The sequence below is a fragment of the Meriones unguiculatus genome, chromosome 7 (assembly GCF_030254825.1).
Source record: "Meriones unguiculatus strain TT.TT164.6M chromosome 7, Bangor_MerUng_6.1, whole genome shotgun sequence".
Taxonomy (NCBI): Eukaryota; Metazoa; Chordata; class Mammalia; order Rodentia; family Muridae; genus Meriones; species Meriones unguiculatus.
Window position 1 is genome coordinate 12,024,380 of NC_083355.1, and position 20,822 is coordinate 12,045,201.

The window sequence follows — 20,822 nt, forward strand, 5'->3', positions numbered from 1 at the left end:
GGGCTTGGTCTTTAAAATGCCATAGTAATGAGGGAATTCATTGATAGCTTTAGAAACAAGATTTATATATGTATAGTATCAGTAGAATTTCTGTAAACCAGCAATTACCAAGGCATGCAATACACAATGCTAAATGCAAGCTAGAAACACACAAATATTCAGTAAATCTTCTATAGAGAATCAAAAAATTATATATTACTAGGGAAGTAATCTAGTTAAGTGGAAAGCAAATCTACATAGAAGAAAACTTAGCAGTGTAAAATTTTAACTCTATTAAATTAGTAAATTTAGGGTCATCGCAATTAGCACCCCTTTCCTTCCTTTCTTCCTTTCTTCTTTCCTAAACTTAAAAAAAATTTTTTAAATAATTTTATCTATATGTTCTTCCCACCCTCATCCCTACACCTTCCCTACCTATCTGCCTCTCCACTTCATGTATTTTTTTTCCATCACTGAGTTAAATTAGCACTGCCCCTTATGCACGTGTGTGTGGAGTCATGTGCTAGGTCATGACTAGGGCAGCTTGCCGATTCCTGCCACACACACAGAGAGAAAAGTAACTCTCCCTCCCTCAGCAGCTATCAGCTGCCATTAGCTCCCAAGCTAGCGGCTGGGCCTCTGGAGCAGCTCTTTCCTCTGTTGAGGTTTTTAAGTCTCTTGATCTTGTGGAGGTCTCCTTCCGGTCAATGCAGCCAAGGTCACGTGTGTGCCCGCTCTGTCGTGTCCGGAGACCGGCCTTTCGGAGCCTGCCTTCTCGTCCTCGGTCTCTCACGTTCTTTCTGTCACCTCTTCTATGACATCAGCTGCATCTTGGAAGGGGTTGGTGTGGTTGTCCCGTCTAATGGCTCTGCACTCACGGGGCCGTGTTTATGCCCAGCACTTCGAGCAGTTGGAGCCTCTGGCAATAAGAAACTTCTTCCACCTGGGTCCATGAGAACACATTAGTTAATGTACCAGGGGACTGTGGGAATCCCTGAAACCAAGATTATATGCTGACTCACATACAATAAAAATACAATTTCTGCCCACTGAGCCATATATGTGTGGTCGGTTGTTGGCTGTTAACCTAAACATTTTAAGGTTCCAGCTATTGCTTGGCTACACCATCTCCAAACTCATCTAGAGAGTAAAAATGGAAAATAAAAAGAGAAATCCATCTTTTTTTTTTTTTTTTTTAGGTTAGGTTAGGACTCACAAATAGCATGTATTTCTCCTTTTAGCCAGTGGAATATACACTGGCTAAAAGAAAATCCTTTGTCATTGTGCATGGACTATTGTTTAAAGTTAGAGAAAGAACCCGTCAAACATGGTTAAAAGCATGAGCCATGCTGAGTGAGGCTCCAGGAAAAAGACAGGGCCTTTTACCTCAGGTGTGTTCTTTTCCCTGCATTGTTCTTGGACATGATTTTGCGTTTCCTGTGTTAACTGTTTACATTCAACCTATAGGTTATGTTTATTCCTGTTGGATATCAGATCATAGCTATAAAACCCAAGCTGGTCAGTGGATATGGATGTGTCCTTCTGCTTTGCTTTTGTGCTTTACCAGATATAAGCTATAATGCGTGCCAGTGTGTGTTTAAATTGCTCCGTCCTGAGGAAGTTCTGGGAAAGGGCTGCTCTGTTAATGTTTAGTATGTGCTTACTGGCATTTGTTTACATATTTTTCTGAACTCGAACGACCCTCTTTAGATCATTGTTTTCTTTGTTAAATTCGGGTATAAAAGCGCACTGAAACTGAAGTCAGATGCTCTACAGTATCAGACTGTGGTCCACCCCATTCTTTCAGATCCTCAGGTCCTGGCCCAGCAGACAAAATCTGCACAGGTTGGCTGAAAAGTCGACAGAAAGAAAGTGGTAAGTCTTCATGAACGGTTGGTGGTAATTGACACAGGAGGTAAAATGCTAGGACAGTTAAGACCACTGTAAAACAGCTAGGTGAAGGTCTTTCCTAGTGTTTGGGAACGTTTTCTATGAAGCTCCATCACTGTGTTGTGTGTAAGGAATGCTGCAGCAAGACTAATTGAAAGCATACACTAATTAAATCTCTTATACACATACTTCTCTAACATTTGAGAAGACATAAAAGAAAAAGTTTGCCAATAGCATCGTAGGTCCTATTGTCTCGTACCTTATATATACAAGCTTAACTAACACAGGTAAAATATCCAAAAATAAAAGACCTTTTGAAGAAAGTCAAAGATACGTACATATACTTTTCAAAGCATGGAAATGCTTTCCTCTTAATAATTTTTTATTTGTGTGTATGTAGTGCCTGCTTTGCTGCTTTGATGTATGTTCACCATGTGCAGGCTCTTCCGGAGACCAGAAGACAATGTCCTATACCTTGGAACTGGTGATTTTGAGCTGCCCAGTGTGAATGCTGGGAACTGAACGGGGCTCCTCTGTAAGAGCTGCCAGTGCTCTCAACAACCGAGCCACCCTTTCAGCCCCAGAAGTTCCTCCTAAATAAGAATTGCACATAAAGTATAAGGTCGGGGGGAGCTGTTAAAATGGACTACAACTAAACAAAAATGGGTACGGTAAATGAGCTTGGCAGTCTGAGGCTAACAGAGTTGACGAACAGCAGCTAAGCACCTAGATTAAAGAAGCGTCAGGAGCCATTGTCAGGGAAGTTCAGCAGGCACGTGAGCTTTCTGGAAAGCAATTTCAGTATTTTGGGAGATCTGTTCTGAAATGCACTGCAGAATTGCTTTCAGACTTCGATACCCCTTCTCTCCTGTGCTGCTGTATCTCTCAAGAATCTGGCATGATGTGAACCCTCATTTTCTGGGTATTTACCTGCTCTGATTCAACAAACCTCCTATAAGATCTTTATGAAGAGGCATTGCTGTTCAGATGAATGAGTCATTTCATAATTCCTAGCAACGATTGTATAGTATCCCTGATTTGAATAAAACAGTTTTAGAAGTTAGGAATCAGGTAGTTGACAGAAAGCTTTTATAGCTACAATGAAAACCTTTGTGGACCTCCAGCTGCCAAGCATGTATATCTCACTAGGTGACAGGCTTGAGTAGATCTGTGGCTTCAGATAAGCTTTCACTCAAGAGATGGCACCATGAATCCTGGTATGCACCATAAATTCAGGCAAATTGGTTTGAACCCAGAAAATAATGGGGATGTCAAAAAAATGTCTAAATTAAGTACAAACCTTAATGTCAAAAAATATAAACTTTTTGTTGTAATTCCTATGTCTTGTCAGTTTAAGACATGAAATACTGTCATTTTAAACCTGCTTTATGTCTTGGAATGTAAGACCAGCTAAAGAAATGTTTAGTTTAGTACTTAAACATGTAATCACTACCTTCCCTCCCATTGTAACGGTTTATCTCTGACAAATCCTTTTGACTATGAGGTAATTCTCTCTCTGACTAGAGAGCGTTTGCTCACAGTATAAGAGGTGTAACCAGGGCAGTAAAGTTTGTTGCGGCTACTCACCTCATCCATTCTCTGTTGAGTGTTTGTATGTGTGAGGGGTCTATGTTCTATGTCTGTCTTATTTCGTACTCCCCTATAGATTCACAAATAAGTTAACAGACTGAGGGCTCTACCAGCAGTCCCCTTAAATAGGCAGACATCCTTTAGTCTACACAGAGACTCCTCAGGAGATTCAGCACCAAAGGGTCTCATTTAGACTCCCTATAGCTTTAGGCTAAAAGACTTCCAACAGCCCTGACTGCAGGAAAAAAAAAAGTCAGTTTAAGTTCCCCTTCTCAGCTGCAGAACAGCAACCTGTCCTGAGCCAGAGAGGAAATCTTGTCTCCCTCCTCTTTTCACTTCCCTTCCTTTAACCATCTTTATCAGCTGCCTCTTGTAGTCTCCAAATTAAAAAAGGATTTTAAATCTAGGTATAGAACACAAGAAAGCAACGCCAGTCATAGGCTGACCTCAAACAAGAGGAAAATGTCAGTCACCAATTCTGACTGACCCCAAACCAAGGAGAACAAGAACCCCGATTGCCAATCCTGTGTGTCTCAGCGGTATTCTGTGTGACTCAGTGGATGTCAGAGAGGGGCCCTGGGCAAAAAAGGGAGTCCTATAGACAAAAATGCCCCCCCAATCAACAGGCATACCAAACTAAACTATTTACAGAAGAGATCTAAAGACCATTTAATATATAGATGAGGCATTTGCCTTCTGTAAACTACAACCACAACATAAATTGATAGGGTGTCCTCCACACACACCACAATGTCAGGCCCGCATCTGTTTATACTTGCTACGAGTCTAAGGAGTTCCATTCCCCCCCCCATTGTTTCCGTTCCACTATTAACTCTCTGTCCCTCCTCTCTCCTCCCCTCTTATCTGTACCTTACTGTTTTGTCTAGGTTGGCTGGCCAGCATTCCCCGGGATCTACCTGTTTCTTCATCCCTCGTTGTCTGTCTTATCGGGTACAGATATACACTGCCTTGCTTGGCTTTTATTTGGGTGCCAGGGCTGTGGACTAAAGTCCTCATATTTGAACAGCAAGAATGTAACCCACTGAGCCATCTCCCAACCCGACCCTCAACTCTTACAAGCACCGTGGTAGAGGCCTTTCTAGATTTCTAACTCCAGCCTCAGGGCTGCTCCTCCCTCGGGGGTAGGGGGGAGGTCAAAGAGCCTGCCATTGAGTTCATGTCAGAAATAGTCCCTGTTCCCCTTACTAGGATACCCACTTGGATACTGAGCTACCATGGGCTACATCTGAGCAGAGGTTCTAGGTTATATCCATACATGGTCCTTGGTTGGAGAAACAGTCTCATAAAAGACCCCTGTGCCCAGATATATTTGGTCCTTGTGAAGCTCCTGTCCTCTGCAGGTCATATTAACTCCCCCTTCTTTCATATGATTTCCTGTACTCTGCAGAAGGTTTGGTTATGAGTCTTAGTATCTGCTTTGATACACTGCTAGGTAAAGTCTTTCATAGGCCCTCTGTGGTAGGCTCCTCCTGTTACTTGTTTGCTCCTACACCCAATGTCCATCCCATTTGTCTTTCTAAGTGAGGGAGGATTGATCATCTTACCCCTGGTCCTCTTTCTTGTTTATCTTTTTTAGGTGTATAGATTTCAGTATGTTTATCCTGTCTTATAGGTCTATATAAGTGAGTATACACCATGTGTGTCTTTCTGCTTTGGGATACCTCACTCAGGATGATAGTTTCTAGGTCCCACCATTTGCCTGCAAATTTCATGATTTCCTTGTTTTTAATTGTTGAGTAGTATTCTATTGTGTAAAAGTGCCACAATTTCTGTATCTGTTTCTCTGTTGATGAACATATGGGTTGTTTCCAGGTTCTGGCTATTATGAATAAAGCTGCTACAAACATGATTGAGCAAATGTCCTTGTTGTGTACTTGAGCATCTTTTGGATAAATGCCTAGGAGTGGTATAGATGGATCTTGAGGAAGCACTATTGTCTGAGAAAGTACCAGACTGATTTCCAAAGTGGTTGTACAAGTTTGCATTCCCACCAGCAATGAAGGAGGGTTCCCCTTTCTCCACAACCTTTCTAGTATGTGTTGCCACTTGAGGTTTTGATCTTAGCCATTCTGATGGGTGTCAGGTGAAATCTCAGGGTCATTTTGATTTGCATCTCTCTGATGGCTATGGATGTTGAGCATTTCTTTAAGTGTTTCTCTGCCATTCTATATTCCTCTACTGAGAAGTCTCTGTTTAGCTCTGTACCCCATTTTTTAATCGGATTGCTTGGTTTCTTGCTCATAATAACTGAGTACTAGCCCCACAAAGCACATTTTGAAATATAAAAGTGAAGAATATTGTTTGTGTAATCTTTTAGGTCTTAAACTCTCATGACTTTCTGGCCTCCATACTTTAATTTTTCATAGAAAGACAGTGCAAATCACAAAGTCTTCTCACAGAAAAAAAACCTGGAATATTCTTTCTATCAGAAATATCAGAGATTATTAAACTGTCTAAGGTTAGTTCCTACATCATTTATTCAGATTCTTAAACAAGCAACATAGTATAGGAATTTTAAGTAAGGTGTACAAGGATGAGTTTTCATGCACCAGAGAAAGTGTGTGCTCATGTGCCTTGCCCTGGGCATAATTTGAAAACAAAAACCATGAAGTGATTAATATAGAAGAAGATCAAGACAATCAATGATTAAATAATAATAGGCTGAGATATATGAATATGGATGCAGAACTCAAAAGGGTAATCCAGGGCTGGGGAGATTATCCAAGGGAGAATCTACCTGGATATGGAGAAAGTGTGTTGACAAAGTGGACAGTCCATGAGTGTAAACCATAGTCTGATGAACGAGAGTGTGGCTGGGTTGGTGTCCACATTCCTCTTTCAGGGCCTGCAGAGTAGCTTCCCTCATCAAAGAGACTAGAACATAGGGTGAAGGTTCCATGTAGGTACCAGCTCAACTTCTCCATGTTCAGTGAGTTGTGTGGGTGTTGTCCTTGGCAACGGGGTCCCACTGTCACTGTGCAAAGAGAAACCCTGTGTCTTATCAACAACCCGAATTTGTTTGGGGATTTCCATAGGGCCTACTTGGCCAACAATTCAATTGCCTGCAACCCAGTCCTAGTGCTGGAAGCCTTGCTGGGTGACAAGAGATGGCCTGGTGAGACTCTATATCCCTCGTTATTAGCAGTCCTCATTAGGATCACCCTCAAAGCATCCAGAAAGTTTCCATTGCACTAGGGATTCCATGCAATCCCTCAAATATCCCCCAATCCCAGGCATTTCTCCCCAGTCTCTGCCCAACCCCATCTTTCCCACCACCCCTGATCCCTCTGCTCCTATTCCCACCTGCCCCCACACCACCCATAAGATCTATTCTACCACCACTACCATTACCACCCTCTCCCCCCAGACAGAGATCCATGAGTGCTCTGGACAGCCCTCTTTACCTAACCTCTCTGGGTCTGTGGTTTGCAGCTTGTATCCACTTACAAATATCCACTTAACAGCCAATATCCACTTACAAATGAATACACACCATACTTATCTTTCTGAACTTTGGTTACCTCACACAGGTAATTTTTTTTTTCTAATTGCATCCATTTGTCTGCAAATTTCATGATGTCATTTTTCAAACAGCTGAGTAAAACTCCATTGTGTAAATGTACCACATTTTCTTTATCCATTCTCCTGCTGAGGGCCATCTAGGTTGTTTCCAACAACCTAACAGTTTCTGCCTGTTAAGAATAAAGCTGCAATGAACATGGTTGTGCAAATGTCCTTGTGGAAGAATGAACCATCCTTTGGGTATATGCCCAAGAGCACATTTATTCTTCTTCAACACTTTGCATTTACTTTGATCTCTCCACTTTTTTCTCATTAAGCAGGGCAACATGGTCAAGAGAGAGATAAGTATGCGCCAACAAACTTGTGCTCTATTACAGAAGAACCTCCTCAAAAAATGGCGAATGAAAAGAGAGACCATAATGGTATGATTCAATGTCATTGTCTGCTGATGATACAAAAATGTATTTGTCTGAGAATTATGTGTGCTTTTCTGAACACTCAAAAATATTAATGAGTGACCTTCCCTTATATAGAAGGAGCTGTTTTTTTAGGCCATGAATATATTTGAAGAGACTTTAATTGGTTTAAGTACATTAATCCTGTCCAGAAATTCAGAATTCAGCACAGATTGTTTTTTTAAATCACTGGTCATATTTCTTAATAGCGGTACCACTCACGGACCCAAGAGCTAGGATGATGGTATTCTAAAGCTGGCAGTAATAAAGCAGCCCACAGAAAAGGATATTTGGCATTTTCTCATTTAAATTTCTTTCTTGTTTAAAACTTTGCTTCAAAAAATATCAGAAAAGGTTGGACACATATTTAGTGCCAAGAAAAATGTACTGTGACAAATTTCTAAGCTTATGCATTGGGGAAATGACATAATTTCTCATCAGGAATTTGTGACTAGCTAGAGTTTATAGCTACCAAAGTGAAGTGGCACCCCTCTGATCATCACCACTCTGCTGAGTGTCCACTAAAAATATTTTGGTGTGTAATCATGATGCTGTAACTACGTTATGTTGTCATGGTAATACCCAGATTGACAGCCAACCAAAGACATCATAAACTGGTTCGAGGTAAAAATCACGAGGTGATAATAATGTAAACCACAGATGGCTGCATTTCTTATTTTCTCATGAGCACCTGCCTCAGCACAGCTTACTAAGAGGCCCAACGCATTCACATTCCTCTTAATAGCTGTCAAATTATTTCTGAATTCATGCCACACATGCTTCATGTCGTTTATGTCTAAGACACGCCGGATTTTTACAAAGACAGAGGCAAATTTGATGGCAAAATGGTTTCGGATGAAGAATTTGGAACCCTAATCTTCTCTCTGTTATTGGGGTGTGCAGGAATGGCTGAGCTCTTTGCTCCTTCTGCTTCTCTTGTATTGGTACCCTCATGGTCACGAAGCTACAGACTTTTCTGCCGTACCCACCAAGGACCTGGGCCGAGTAGATTCATTTAGACAATCTGGGTTCACTTTGGCATACACCCCTGTCACCAATGTGACACAACAGATAATGGAGAAGGTGGCTGCTGCCTCTTTCATGACAGGTATGTGCTCTATTGACCCAAGAGTCAGTATTTTATTCAGATCCCTTTTTATTCTTTTAAGCCTTAACAAGATACATAGCATTGAGCATAGTGTCTACAGAAAAGATGATTTTAGTGATATCAGCATAGGCACTGGGTATATTTTGAATTTTTCCATTCTTTATTAAGCTAATTAAATATATTATCAGGGTGGCTAGAGAGAGAGCTCACTTGTAGCTCTTCCAGAGAGCCTGAATCGAGTTCTCAGCATGCAGCTGACAACTATCTGTAACTATGGCAGCTCACAACTATCCATAACTCCAGTTTCAGAGGATCAGACACCCTCTTCTGACCTCTTCAGGAACCATGAATGCACATGGTACACATACATACATGAAGGCAAAACACTCATACATACAAAACATATTATTTAAGGGTTCATTTTTTCTTTTTTGTCTATTTTTAATTTTTTAGTATTAATTACAGTTTATTAACTCTGTATCCCAGCTGTATCCCACTCCCTCATTCCTCCCAATTCCACCCTCCCTCCCTCATCTCCTCCTTGCCCCTTTCCAAGTCCACTAATAGGGGAGGACCTCTTCCCCTTTCATCTGACCCTGGTTTATCAGGTATCTTCAGGACTGGCTGCAAAGTCCTCCTCATAAAAGAATACAAGACTGTATTGCTGCTTCTGCTTACTATAAACCAGTGCCTGATTTATACCATTTTGTATTTATTAAAATGATGATGGTATAAATAATTTAGCTGATGCCATATGATATGATACTCTATTTTATTTAAGTTGGCACAATAATCAAATATATAGAAATAAAATAATTAATTATCATTAATTATTCCTTTTAATTACGCCTAGATAGAACCACAAGTTTTCCCCAAACTTGTATGTTGACAAATGTCAGTAATTGAGTCAATATTATTTTCATGAAGGACTCTTATGAATGATGTTGGACTTGACATCTCAAAGTTGCCTCTCTCCACAATCCACTAACAACAGTGTCCCCATTCTCTCATCGGCAGATAGAAAAGTCTTGGGACTGTTGGATGAAGAAAGCACCATGGAACTAACAGAAAGTCATCAGGAAATAATAAGGGTCATTTTTTCTGACACATTCTCATATCATCTGAAATTCGAGTTTGGACAAAGAATCCCAATATGGAAAGAACACAAGGACCATGAAGGTAGCTCTTCAGATATCTAGTCCCACTATTCTGCTTCAGTGATGTTGAGCAGTTTCTGAAGATAGAAGTTATGGTGTGAAATTAGACAACCTCTGAAAATGTATATTCATGTTTAAATGCACTAACATATGCTTAGCTATGTATGTAGTTGTGTATGTATATACACAAACCTATATGTGTATATACATTTCAATGCAAATAGTGTTATTTGTAATATAAAACTGTAAAATATTTAAATATGAAATAAGAAAACCTTTCTTTAGATGAGATCAGGTACATTTTGGGTGATATATCCATAGACTAGATTTCTATTCAAATGCCTAAAGCTACATGAAAGAGAATTTCCCAAAATTCCGTGGTAAAAAGGGCACCCACCTCCAGAGGAACAGGTGATTATTGAATTTATCTACATTTTTGCCTGTCACAGCAACCAAGAGATACAGGTATAAGAAACAATTAAGATGAGATCTTGAGTTTGAAAAAGGTGGAGACTCCTACATGAATTTGGAAGGGCAGTATAACAGCAAGATAGTAGACAAAGTTACCTACATAAGAGCAAGAGAGCACACAGGATCACCTTCATAACAAAAGTAAACAAAATCGCTGGCATGATCAACAGAAGAGGAGACAAGATCGGCTGTTATCAGAGGAAGAATAAAAGGTTGTCTTCCCTAGGGTTCTGGATGATGATAGGAAAATTCACCTTCGGAAAAGTATAATCTCAGCTCACCTTCTTTGGGGTTTAGAATTATGTATTACTTTTCCCATGTGGCCTCGGAAAGCCCCATTAGTAATACGTGAACCAAAATAATCCCCCCCCTTTCCTCAGTTATTTTACTGCAGCAAAGGGACACATAACTAATACATACATTACAGAATATACTGGCTGACAAATATGTACTTATGAGAAGGTGTATATAAAGATTCTTCAATATAATGTTTCTATTAATTCTTTGAGAACTTCATGCAATGTATTTTGATCATAATTATCTGCCACTCTGTCCCATAACTGCTCCCTGACCCATTTCCAACCTCACCTCCCAATTTCATGTCCTGTGTTTTTAATGTGTGTTTGTATATAGCTGGCTCCATGCATGCATGCATTACTCATGGGATAGTGCATGCACGTGTGTGTGTGTATGTGTGAGAGAGAGAGAGAGAGAGAGAGATTTGGGTGCTCAGAGGCCATTGAATCTCTTGGAGCTGGAATGAAATACACACATGTAGTACACAGGCAAATCCAGACAAAACTCTCATACATCTAAAACAAAATAAAGACAAAATTTAAAAAAGGGATCATCATGGGAGAGGGTGTGGAAAGACTTTAAATGTCAGAAGAATAGGAAGGTTTTCATGAGGCTGTGTCTTCTAGAAATGTCAGAAAAAAATACATTCATAAAGTCTTAGCAACATGACATAAACAAGTACGACATCAACATACAGGCTAATGTGGATGTAGAAAAGTTCAAGAGCCTCTACCCTATACAAAGAAATACAGGAAACTAAGGAATGTTAAGGACTGGAGAAATAGTCTTCCTCGGAGAAGAGCTGGAATTGGTTATCCAATACCTAGATGTCAGCCCTATAAACGTACACAGAAGAAATACTATGCAAACTGAGCAGGTTGCATTTCTATATCATATAGTATATGTCGTTATATATATGATATATAAATTGAGATATATTATGTTCATGTATATATATACACGTATCAACAATTAAAGAAAAGAGGACATGAATTTGAAGACAATCAGAGAGAAGTGCATGAAAGAGGCTGAAGAAGGGAAGGCAAAGGGGAATTTGGTGTAACTATAAGCTCAAAAGAAAAGAAAAGATAGTATTTAAAAAACTAAAGCTTGCTGAGATAATTCAAGACAGATGGTGTCCTGGGAGATCTCTGTCTGACTCACATGGAGAACCATTTCTATAATTTATATTTTTGTAGATCTTTGAACAGTTGGAATTGGGGGATTTTGCAAAGCCCACTGTTTGTTGGTCTCAATAACCCATTGTTATGAAATAACCCATTTCTGTGCTTATGGTTTCCTTTGTCTGCAAAGCTCATTGTTTTGGAAAGTATGAAGATGTTGACTGTCTGGTATCAATATTCTGGAAGAAAGGATTTGTGGCTCTTCAAGCTGCCATCAATGCCGCCATCATAGAAGTGAGTGTAAAATGTTGAATTCACTCTATCTTCAAGGCAAATTAATGATATCAAAGGCATAAAAGATTCAAGGAAGAAAATATGCATAGCTAACCCTGTCCTTTCATCCACTCATTCATTCAGGGAGAAAGTTACTAAAACTGTTGTATGTTATATAACAAAGACAGAAATGGGGGAGGGGTCTTTCATGATCTCAGCCTTCTCAGGAAGCCATGAATGTAAAAAGAAAATCATCAAAGCAGTTGTTGGCTGCAATGGCGATTGTGCTCTATTGCTGTGAAAAGACAACTTCTATTTAAAAAAAAAACAAGAGCATTTCATTTACCATTTCAGAGGGTTAGTCCATGATCATCATTGCTGGAAGCAGACAGGCTTGGTGCTGGAGCAGTAACTGAGAGATTTCCATTCTGTTCCACAGGCAGCAGGCAGAGACTGTAAGACAGGGCCTGGCATGGGCTTTTGAAACCTCAAAGCCCACACCAGTGACACACCCCTCCAACAAGGCCGCTCTGACTCCAGCAAGGCCACACCTCCAAATCCTTCCCAAATGGTTCCACTAATCCTTTGCCTTTGCCTCCCATTATCATAACTACTGCACTCACCTTGCCTTGTGGGATTCAGTGCTGCATCTTGCCCCTGCTTATTTGGGGGAGGGTAATTAAACCCATAAAATTTAAATCGTTCAACTAAGCATCAGCATCTCCTACCCTACTAACTGGTAGCCAAGCATTAGAACATGGGAGCCTACAGGCTCCATTCTCACTCAAACCACTACAGGGACATAAAGTCTTTGTAGGTGAACAAACAAAAAGCTTCCCAGCTTAGAATGCCATAGGGTAATGTCCAATTGAAATAGCAGTTGAACTTGAGACTTGAGGTAAGAGATGTATTGAATGCATAAATTTAGAAAAGGCATTCAAACTGTTCTATAGTGATGTTAGCTGGGGAAGTACTGACGTGAGGCAAATCCTGATAATTGTGGATAGCTCATTGTGCCTGAACTACAGGATCCAAATGGGTCAGTGGCAGGACATGAATGTGGAAATTTCCTTTAGCAGATGATTGTGGCATGATAATCAAGCATTCCCTGGAAATAGATGGTTTAAAACTGAGCATGCTATTTATTGATTTGCAATTTTTATTAACAAACATTAATATTTCTTTAGACCACAACAAACCATTCGGTGATGGAGGAACTGCTATCAGTTACTGGGAAATACATGAAAATACAACCTTTCATCAGTCAAAATGGGATACTGACTGATTTCTTCATTTTATTCTGCATTATCTCCTTTTCCCCATTCATCTATTACATGTCTATCAATGTCACAAGAGAGAGAAAAAGGATGAAAGGCTTGATGGTGATGATGGGACTTCAAGAGTCAGCATTCTGGTGGGTCAAACGCAGGACAAACAACCAAATGGGGTACCCTGGCAAAGTGGACAGTTTGTTTTATTAGAGCCAGTGTCTGCCTAACTTTTTCCACTCTCCCTCTGCATGGAATCAATAGTCCTTGGTGTAAAGTTTGCCATGCTGAGTCTGGGTGTCACTGTGCTTCTCTTACTGAAGTAGAGAACCAGGAATTTGGGATTTCTGGGTATCTGTGAAGTGGGAAATATTTGGTAGCTGTCCACTCTGTTGGTGAGCGTGTCAAGGAAGTGAAAGACCGATGGGTGTTGCAGACAGTTGTCGGTGGCAGTCCCACTAAGGCAAGATGAAAGACACCAGGCATCTGGAGAGTCTTCACGACTGCAGAATGGGATGGGCGAGTCTGAGGGGATGGGCTGGCAGAATGGGACTGTGAAAATGGCATAGGCAGTTTGATTTTTAAATATTCAGTGATTACCAGAATGGATAATCATCTCGGAAGGGCAGAGGCATGGAGGTGACATTTGTAGAGAAGGAAGTAAAACGGATTCACAGCCAAATATGTCAGAACAAATCAGGAGGAGTTCCTGCCAGTACGACAGTCCTAAAATTTTGTGTCTGTGTCTGTTAGGTCCCTTCTGTTGCTATGGTTACTTGGACTACGTTATTGAACTGGTATTCTTAGAAAATAGAGCAAAGCTGTAAAATCTAAAGATACCAGAGCCAAACATCTGGATTTGAATCATAACTATTTAACATCCTCATTTGCCAAATTCTCCATCAATAAGACAAGAGAATACTGAGATGGAATTTGCATAGTCTTGGAGTGGGAATTTGATGATTTAACATTTGCCATGTTCTTAAAACATTTCCTAGCACATAGCTATTAGGGTTGTTTTGTTGGTTTTGTAGCTATGTTTTAAAATTGTTTTTACTCATTATTTTACTATGTATCTCATAGAATATTTCATCATCAAGAAATTGATGATGAAAGGTAAGCAGACAATTTTAATATAAAAATAGAATGATTAAATGTGGAAGATGGTGTGGTGGGAAAAAATATTTGCTGTCCCCAATGAATGAAGCCCAGCATTTTACCTATATTTTGCTTATATGTAAAGGACATGATATTTGTGTAATGACATGAATGAGTGAATAAGTAAATGAGTGAAGTACTAAAAGATGAGAGTTACTGGGAAATACATGAAAATACAACCTTTCATCAGTCAAAATGGGATACTGACTGATTTCTTCATTTTATTCTGCATTTTATTCTGGGTGAACAAATAGATGACCTTTAAAATTACTTTCAAGCTGATCATAGATTCTCCTTTTCTGCTGTGTCTGAAAGACTGAAATAGAATTTGATTTCCACACCAGGCTCTCCTGGGGTCTGCTCTATGCTGGCTTCATCTTCATTATGGCCCTATCCCTGGCACTGGTTATCAAATCTGGCCAGTTTCTTATTCTAAGCAGCTTCATGGTGGTCTTGAGCCTCTTCCTTCTTTATGGATTGTCCATGGTGAGTTGATTCAAAATTCCCCGGGCCTGTTTCTTACCCTGAGAATTGAGCATTGGTTCAAAGAGGTCATTACTTTATATATAGTAGATTTTCTATCTTCCAATTGCATGCAAAACTTCATAGACAGGCACAATTTGGTGTATTGTGTAACATAATTTACAAGACATGATTTTGTGTATTTATATGATAGATCCGCTCCATCATCATTGTCATCATTGTTATTATTATTACCATATTTTGTTAGAGAAACATAACCCACCTGGGTTTGCTCTCCTCTAGATCACTCTGGCCTTCCTAGTGAGTGTCTTGGTAAGGAAGTCTGTCCTCACTGGCCTTGTTATGTTCCTTCTCACCATCTTCTGGGGAAGTCTGGGCTTCGCAGCTTTGTACAGATGCCTTCCTGAATCCATGGAGTGGACTTTCAGTCTTTTCAGCCCCTTTGCCTTCACTCTAGGAATGACCCAGGTGAGAACCTGTCTGATTATCTATTGGTGACATCTTTCTTCTCTTGAGCTCTAAGATTTAAAATCCTAGCATAAGCACTTTGACTTAACAAAAAGTGGCCCTTTAAAGGCTTTTGTGGGATTTAATGCAGCCAGATAAGTCATTTAGAGAGGGGAGAAAGTAAGGATGCTGGAGAGATGATGGTTCACTGGGAAACAGCACATACTTACCCTTCAGAGGACCAGAGTTTGGTTCACCCATACTACATATAGGGGTTCACAGCTGCCTGCCTGGATACCAGGCATACATGTCACAAACAAATACCTGGAGGCAAAGCACTCATGCACACAAAATAAAAGTACATAAATATTTTAGAAAATATCTAGATGTGAGTTCAAATTGCCAACATAGAGTCTCCTCATTTCTTCCCAACGTTCAAATTACATAGCACTTATTAAAGCTGCGTTATAATTGCCCACATGTCCATACTACCCAGGAGGTTTGAGAATCATAATATACCTCTCTTTCATGTTCACAGATCAAAGCAGTGGGTGACTATTTTACCACTCTGTTAAACCTAGTTTGGATTTTAACTTTTATCATAAACTTAATTTCTCTTAATTTCTCAAAATTTTCAGCTTCTACATGAGGAATATGACTTAAATTCTAATGCACCCCCTGATCCAGCAGGTGGCTCAAATCTGATTATAGCAACCAATTTCATGCTGGCATTTGATGCATTTTTGTATTTGGCCTTGATGATGTACTTTGAAAAAATTCTGCCAAGTGAGTACAGATATGGCTAAAATAAACTAATTTTAATAGTTGTATTTCCCCAACTAGATCTCCTAATGTATGAATTACTCATAGTTCAAGAACCAATCTAGGTGTCAACATGAAAAAGATGGACAATGCCATTACCATTGGCCCAATCAGTTCTTTTGTTCTCTCTTTCCCCTTGGTTGTTCAAACATGAAACCTGAATTTTGCATATTGATTTACTAATCTTTATTTCAGATTCTATGTTATGGCTTGTTTTGTTGTTGTTGTTCATTTGATTATTAATTTATGGTGCAGGGATGCAGATTCATGGCTTGGCACATGCTAAGCGAATTCTGTACCACTGAACTACTAGCCCCATCCCTTGTTGTCTTGTTTCTTTGTAAAAATCACTTTAGAAAGCTCATTCCTAGGTGGGTCTGCTGTTGGTGAAAGTTTACAGCTACTCTTGTGTGACTAGCTAGCTTAGCAACTCTGCGTCCCAGAGCTGCACATCAGAACCACCCAGAGAAATGTAGAGAAATAAGAAAACCAGCTCCTGCCAATGCTGGAAAGATTCAAATGCAATTTCTCAGTGGTGGGAGTTAGCTACCTGGAGTATTAACAATCTTCCAAGAGTATCAGAACATGAAAATGTTATGACCAGGGCCTGGTGGTTCAGCCTTGTAACCCTAGCTTTCCAGAGACTGAGGTAGGAGGGTGACAAATCCAGGGCTTGGATCACAGGGAGCTTCAGGCCACCCAGGACTTAGTAAGATCCTGTCTCAAAAGAACACGCGAAAGGATGAGTCAGTGCAGACAGAGCTCTCTGGTAGAGTGCATGCTAGACGGTTATACTGAGTGTACTTATGCTTTCAGAGAGCTCCTATTTTTGATATTTTTTTTGCTCATCATAAAGATATTTTTCACATGTTCCATTTTTTCTGCTTTAAAACCAGTTTTAAATTATTAATATAACTAGGAATTTTCTCTAATCTAAAACCGTTGAATTCTTTGATTTTCTGCCTACCGTTTATTCACAAAGCTTAAATATAAGACTAGACATAGCATTGTTCATATTTCTTTTAAAGAGAGTAAATATGAATAACAGAAAGGAAAACTAATCCTCTCAAATGGCAAAACCCTGTAACAGTAGGTGTGAGAAATAGATGCTAACTGAAAACATAAAAAAAAAAAAGAAAAAGAAAAAGGAAGCACAGACCATGTGAAAAGTCTACACAGGTTTGAAAATTTCTCATCTTTACAGTGCAGGTCAGTTGCAGAATGTCAGAGAAACACGCCTTCCTAATAGCACTAACAAAGGTGGGAGGAAAGAAACGATGATAAACCACAAACGGGTTAACTTCCAGCAAGATGCTGGCGATGAGCACATTCTCGAAGCAGCCCACAAACCTTCCCATTCCCTACAAACATGCCATTTGCTCTTCTTCATCCATCTCCTCTCCAAATATCTCCTATAGCCAGTCATTGCTTCTTGGGACCTTCTTTCTTTGCATAACATGGCTCTGGGTCTCAAATCAGAAATCAAAATGTCTAGCATGTCTTACGTTTTTATCCCAGAAATTAAGACTATTTTGAGCATGACTGAAGCTCATGCTCCCCAGAGGCCATGTTGACAGTCTTGGCCTGTGCTGCTGCTGAGGGCCATAGTAGTGTCCATGGCCCATGTTGACGTCTGTGGTCTGCACTGCCACCAGAGACCATGCTGAGGCCCCTGGCATCTGCTGATGACACTGGAGACCATGTGGCAGAGAGCTTTGTGCTCCTGCTGACTGTAAAGCGAAAGGAAACTACTCTGGAAGTGTTATTGGTGATTGCAGGCTCACAGTAGAGAAAGAAGGTCATACAAGGCTGTGACAAACCCTACTTCCCCCTCCCCCCAGAAAAGGAACAGCCTAGACAGGTAGCCATCAAAGAGAACTCTTAAAATTTGTGATAAGGATGCTGAAGTGTAGCTATTCACAGTTGATGGCTTCTAGTGGGAGTGCAGGTAGAGAAGGACTCAGTTGTCTTTAAGGGGTGGGCCGCTGGGAGTTTGACCATGCTCCAGTGAGTATATTGCTCTTATTCTTGTTATTATTCCTGTTCTTCTTGTTCTTAGTCTTCTTGTTATTCTTCTTCATGCTGTTCTTCTTCTTGTTCTTGTTTGTGTTGTTGATCTTGTCCTTCTCCTTCTCTTCTTCTCTTCCTTTTTTTTTTTTGAGGGGGAGGTCACAAAGATGGGGAGGCAGACCTGGGAGGACCAGGAAGTGGGTGTGATTGGGATACATGATGTGAAATTTCCAAATAAATAATAAAACATTATGTTGGGGGAAAAAAAAGAAATGAATAGGGGAAAACTTGCAGTGAACTTTCATTTCTTACAATGGAGAGGTCTTGGTTGGATTTGTCCTGATAAAGCTACCCAGTTGCCTCATGTGGACCATGCATGAGATCAGGTTTAGCAGCAAAGGGGTGGCAAGGCCGGTGGTGTGGTGGCAGTGGGTTAGTGGTGACTGACTTAGTATTCACTCATCTCCTGGTTGTGTAGATGAATATGGATATCAGCACTCTCCCCTGTTTTTCCTGAAGTCCTCATTTTGGTCGCGACAAAGGAAGCCCGGTCATGTGATTCTTGAACATGGAATAGATTCTGATCCTTCATCCGATGATTCATTTGAACCATTGTCCCCAGAATTCCATGGAAAAGAGTCCATCAGGTAATAAGGATGAGAAAAAAGGCTCAGCCCAAGCTGAGGAAGCCCAAAGTTTGGAATTACAGGCAAGCAAAGCACTCTTTGGGGTCTATAGATGGTTAGAGGCAGCCTTACCCAGTTACAGATAGTAATTCCCACTTGAAGTATAAAAAAAAAAATCCCATTCAGCAGATCATTTCAGTCTCACACTGTTGACATTTACATGAAATAAAATATCAGATTTCACCCATGAAAATAATTAAGATTCTTACTTTGAATAAGTGTTTCTTTGTTGTTTTTAAAAACTCTTCTATCTTTCAAGATTATAACATGATTACATCATTTTCCCTTCCTTTCCTCCCTCCAAACTCTCTCCTGTGTATTCTTCTTTGCTCTCTTTCAAACTCATGTCCTCTTCTTTCATTCACTGTTGTTACAAACATCTATTGTTTCTTCTTCCACCATTCCTCTTCTGCCCCATTTTTTTTATTAGCAATGTTATTCACACTATCACTTACCCAGCCCTTACTTCATTTATTATCTTTCCTTTTTCCTTAAAGAAGGCGCTCTTTCTCTGTGTGTGTGTCATTCCCTCTCTCTGTCTCTGACTTTCTCTGTATCTGACTCCATCCATTCCACTCTTTCTCTCCTTCCCTCCCTCTTTTCAGTAATGGAGACTGAACCTCTGGCTTTGCACACACTGGACACCACTATGTCACTAAGATATATCCTCATCCCATTCTTAACTTTTTAATTATTGAGACAGGGCTGCATTGAATTTTCCAGCTTGGCCTTGGTTTCACTGGGTAGCCCATGCAGGCTTTGAACTTCCATCCTGACTGTTTGCTCCAACAGCTTCAGCACTAGTTAACACATACAGACACTCAAACACCCTCCCACAGTCACACATACTCACACACTCACATACACATACACACACACACACACACACACACACACACACACACAGTAGAGAGGAAGGAAAAAGAGAAGATCCAGAGACAGACAGAGAGGAGTTCAGTAATATGTGGTTTTCAGAGACAGGCATCTTAGTGTGACAGCACATTGTCCACATCCCAATAAGAACAGAGGAAGAAAGCCCTCAGACTGCGAACTTCAGCTCATTCAACCCCCAGTGACAGCTCATGCCAGTCCTTTGAGCTCTCATCCCATGGAGCTTCTAAAGCCCACTTCTTTTCTTGTCAGTTCCTTACCTCATCCATGCTTATATTTGTCCCAGAAATTAGGTAAGCTTAGCTAAAAGAAAAAAAAAAAGCAATGTGTTCACACAAATTATTTCTGTCATCACCTCCCTCAAGGGTGCTCAAAATAGAAAGAGAGAGATGATTAATTTAGTATGAATGAACGCTGAATTGTTTGGTGGCCAGTAAATGGCAAGATAAGAAATAGAAATCTGGCTCAGCTTGTGAGTTCTACTCCCTGTGGTTAAAAAAAGTGATGTGGAATTCCAGATCTAGAATAGCACTTAGAGGACATAAATTTCGTCCCTAGTTATGGTCACCATCATCTAACTATCATCTTCTTGTGCTTGCTGGATATGTTCTGTGAACCAAGCATTCTGTACACAGAATGAGAAGCTTTAGTTCCCCTCAACACAATTGAAAGCACTCTCAAATTTCAGCTTGGCAAAACTGAAGCCTGCCTGGACAATCAGAAAGAAAGTGGTATAAATAGGGTGAACTCAGATGGGCATGAGAGTGAAACCCATCTTCCTGAGGTCACCATCCATTGCTTCTCTATCTTACTCCACCTCTAAACATGTCCCTGGGGCTCCTCAGCCAAGATGACCCCATGTATCTCCAGCCTGCAGGAGGGGGTCATGGTAACCCTTTCACTGTTGAGTGCTCATGTCATCTCCTCTTCTGTCTTCCCTGTTTTGCAGTACAGAAATAATCTTGTTCTTAAAAACACTAATGTCACCTCACCCCCAAATCTATGACACGTGAATATATGTAGTAGAAAACATGCACAAAGATTACCCCAGACGATGATGGTCTAGAAGGCAGTATGCTAGGAGATTCTGTGACATAGATATACCCACATAAGAGTGACACGGGCTCTTCCTGGACACCGAAAATAAGATCCATCCACCCATGAACCAAA

The 20,822-nt window shown here is 40.3% G+C and overlaps 1 protein-coding gene across 5 annotated transcripts in view; it reads left to right on the top strand.

The window, feature by feature from the left end:
* LOC110561939 (ABC-type organic anion transporter ABCA8B-like) overlaps window positions 1-20,822 on the top strand; it is a 70,109-nt gene that overhangs the window by 13,508 nt on the left and 35,779 nt on the right. For 3 of the 5 annotated variants that reach the window (XM_060386491.1, XM_021658540.2, XM_060386488.1), the window contains exons 2-10: window positions 7,323-7,424; window positions 8,361-8,565; window positions 9,583-9,744; window positions 11,805-11,908; window positions 13,075-13,301; window positions 14,658-14,799; window positions 15,079-15,264; window positions 15,882-16,029; window positions 18,554-18,722. In XM_060386491.1, the coding sequence (XP_060242474.1) occupies window positions 7,329-7,424; window positions 8,361-8,565; window positions 9,583-9,744; window positions 11,805-11,908; window positions 13,075-13,301; window positions 14,658-14,799; window positions 15,079-15,264; window positions 15,882-16,029; window positions 18,554-18,722 (1,439 nt within the window). In that variant the 5' untranslated portion in view covers window positions 7,323-7,328. Of the gene's footprint in view, window positions 1-7,319; window positions 7,425-8,360; window positions 8,566-9,582; window positions 9,745-11,804; window positions 11,909-13,074; window positions 13,302-14,657; window positions 14,800-15,078; window positions 15,265-15,881; window positions 16,030-18,553; window positions 18,723-20,822 lie in introns of all 5 variants that reach the window. The other 2 variants (XM_060386487.1, XM_060386490.1) reach the window with 1 other exon arrangement.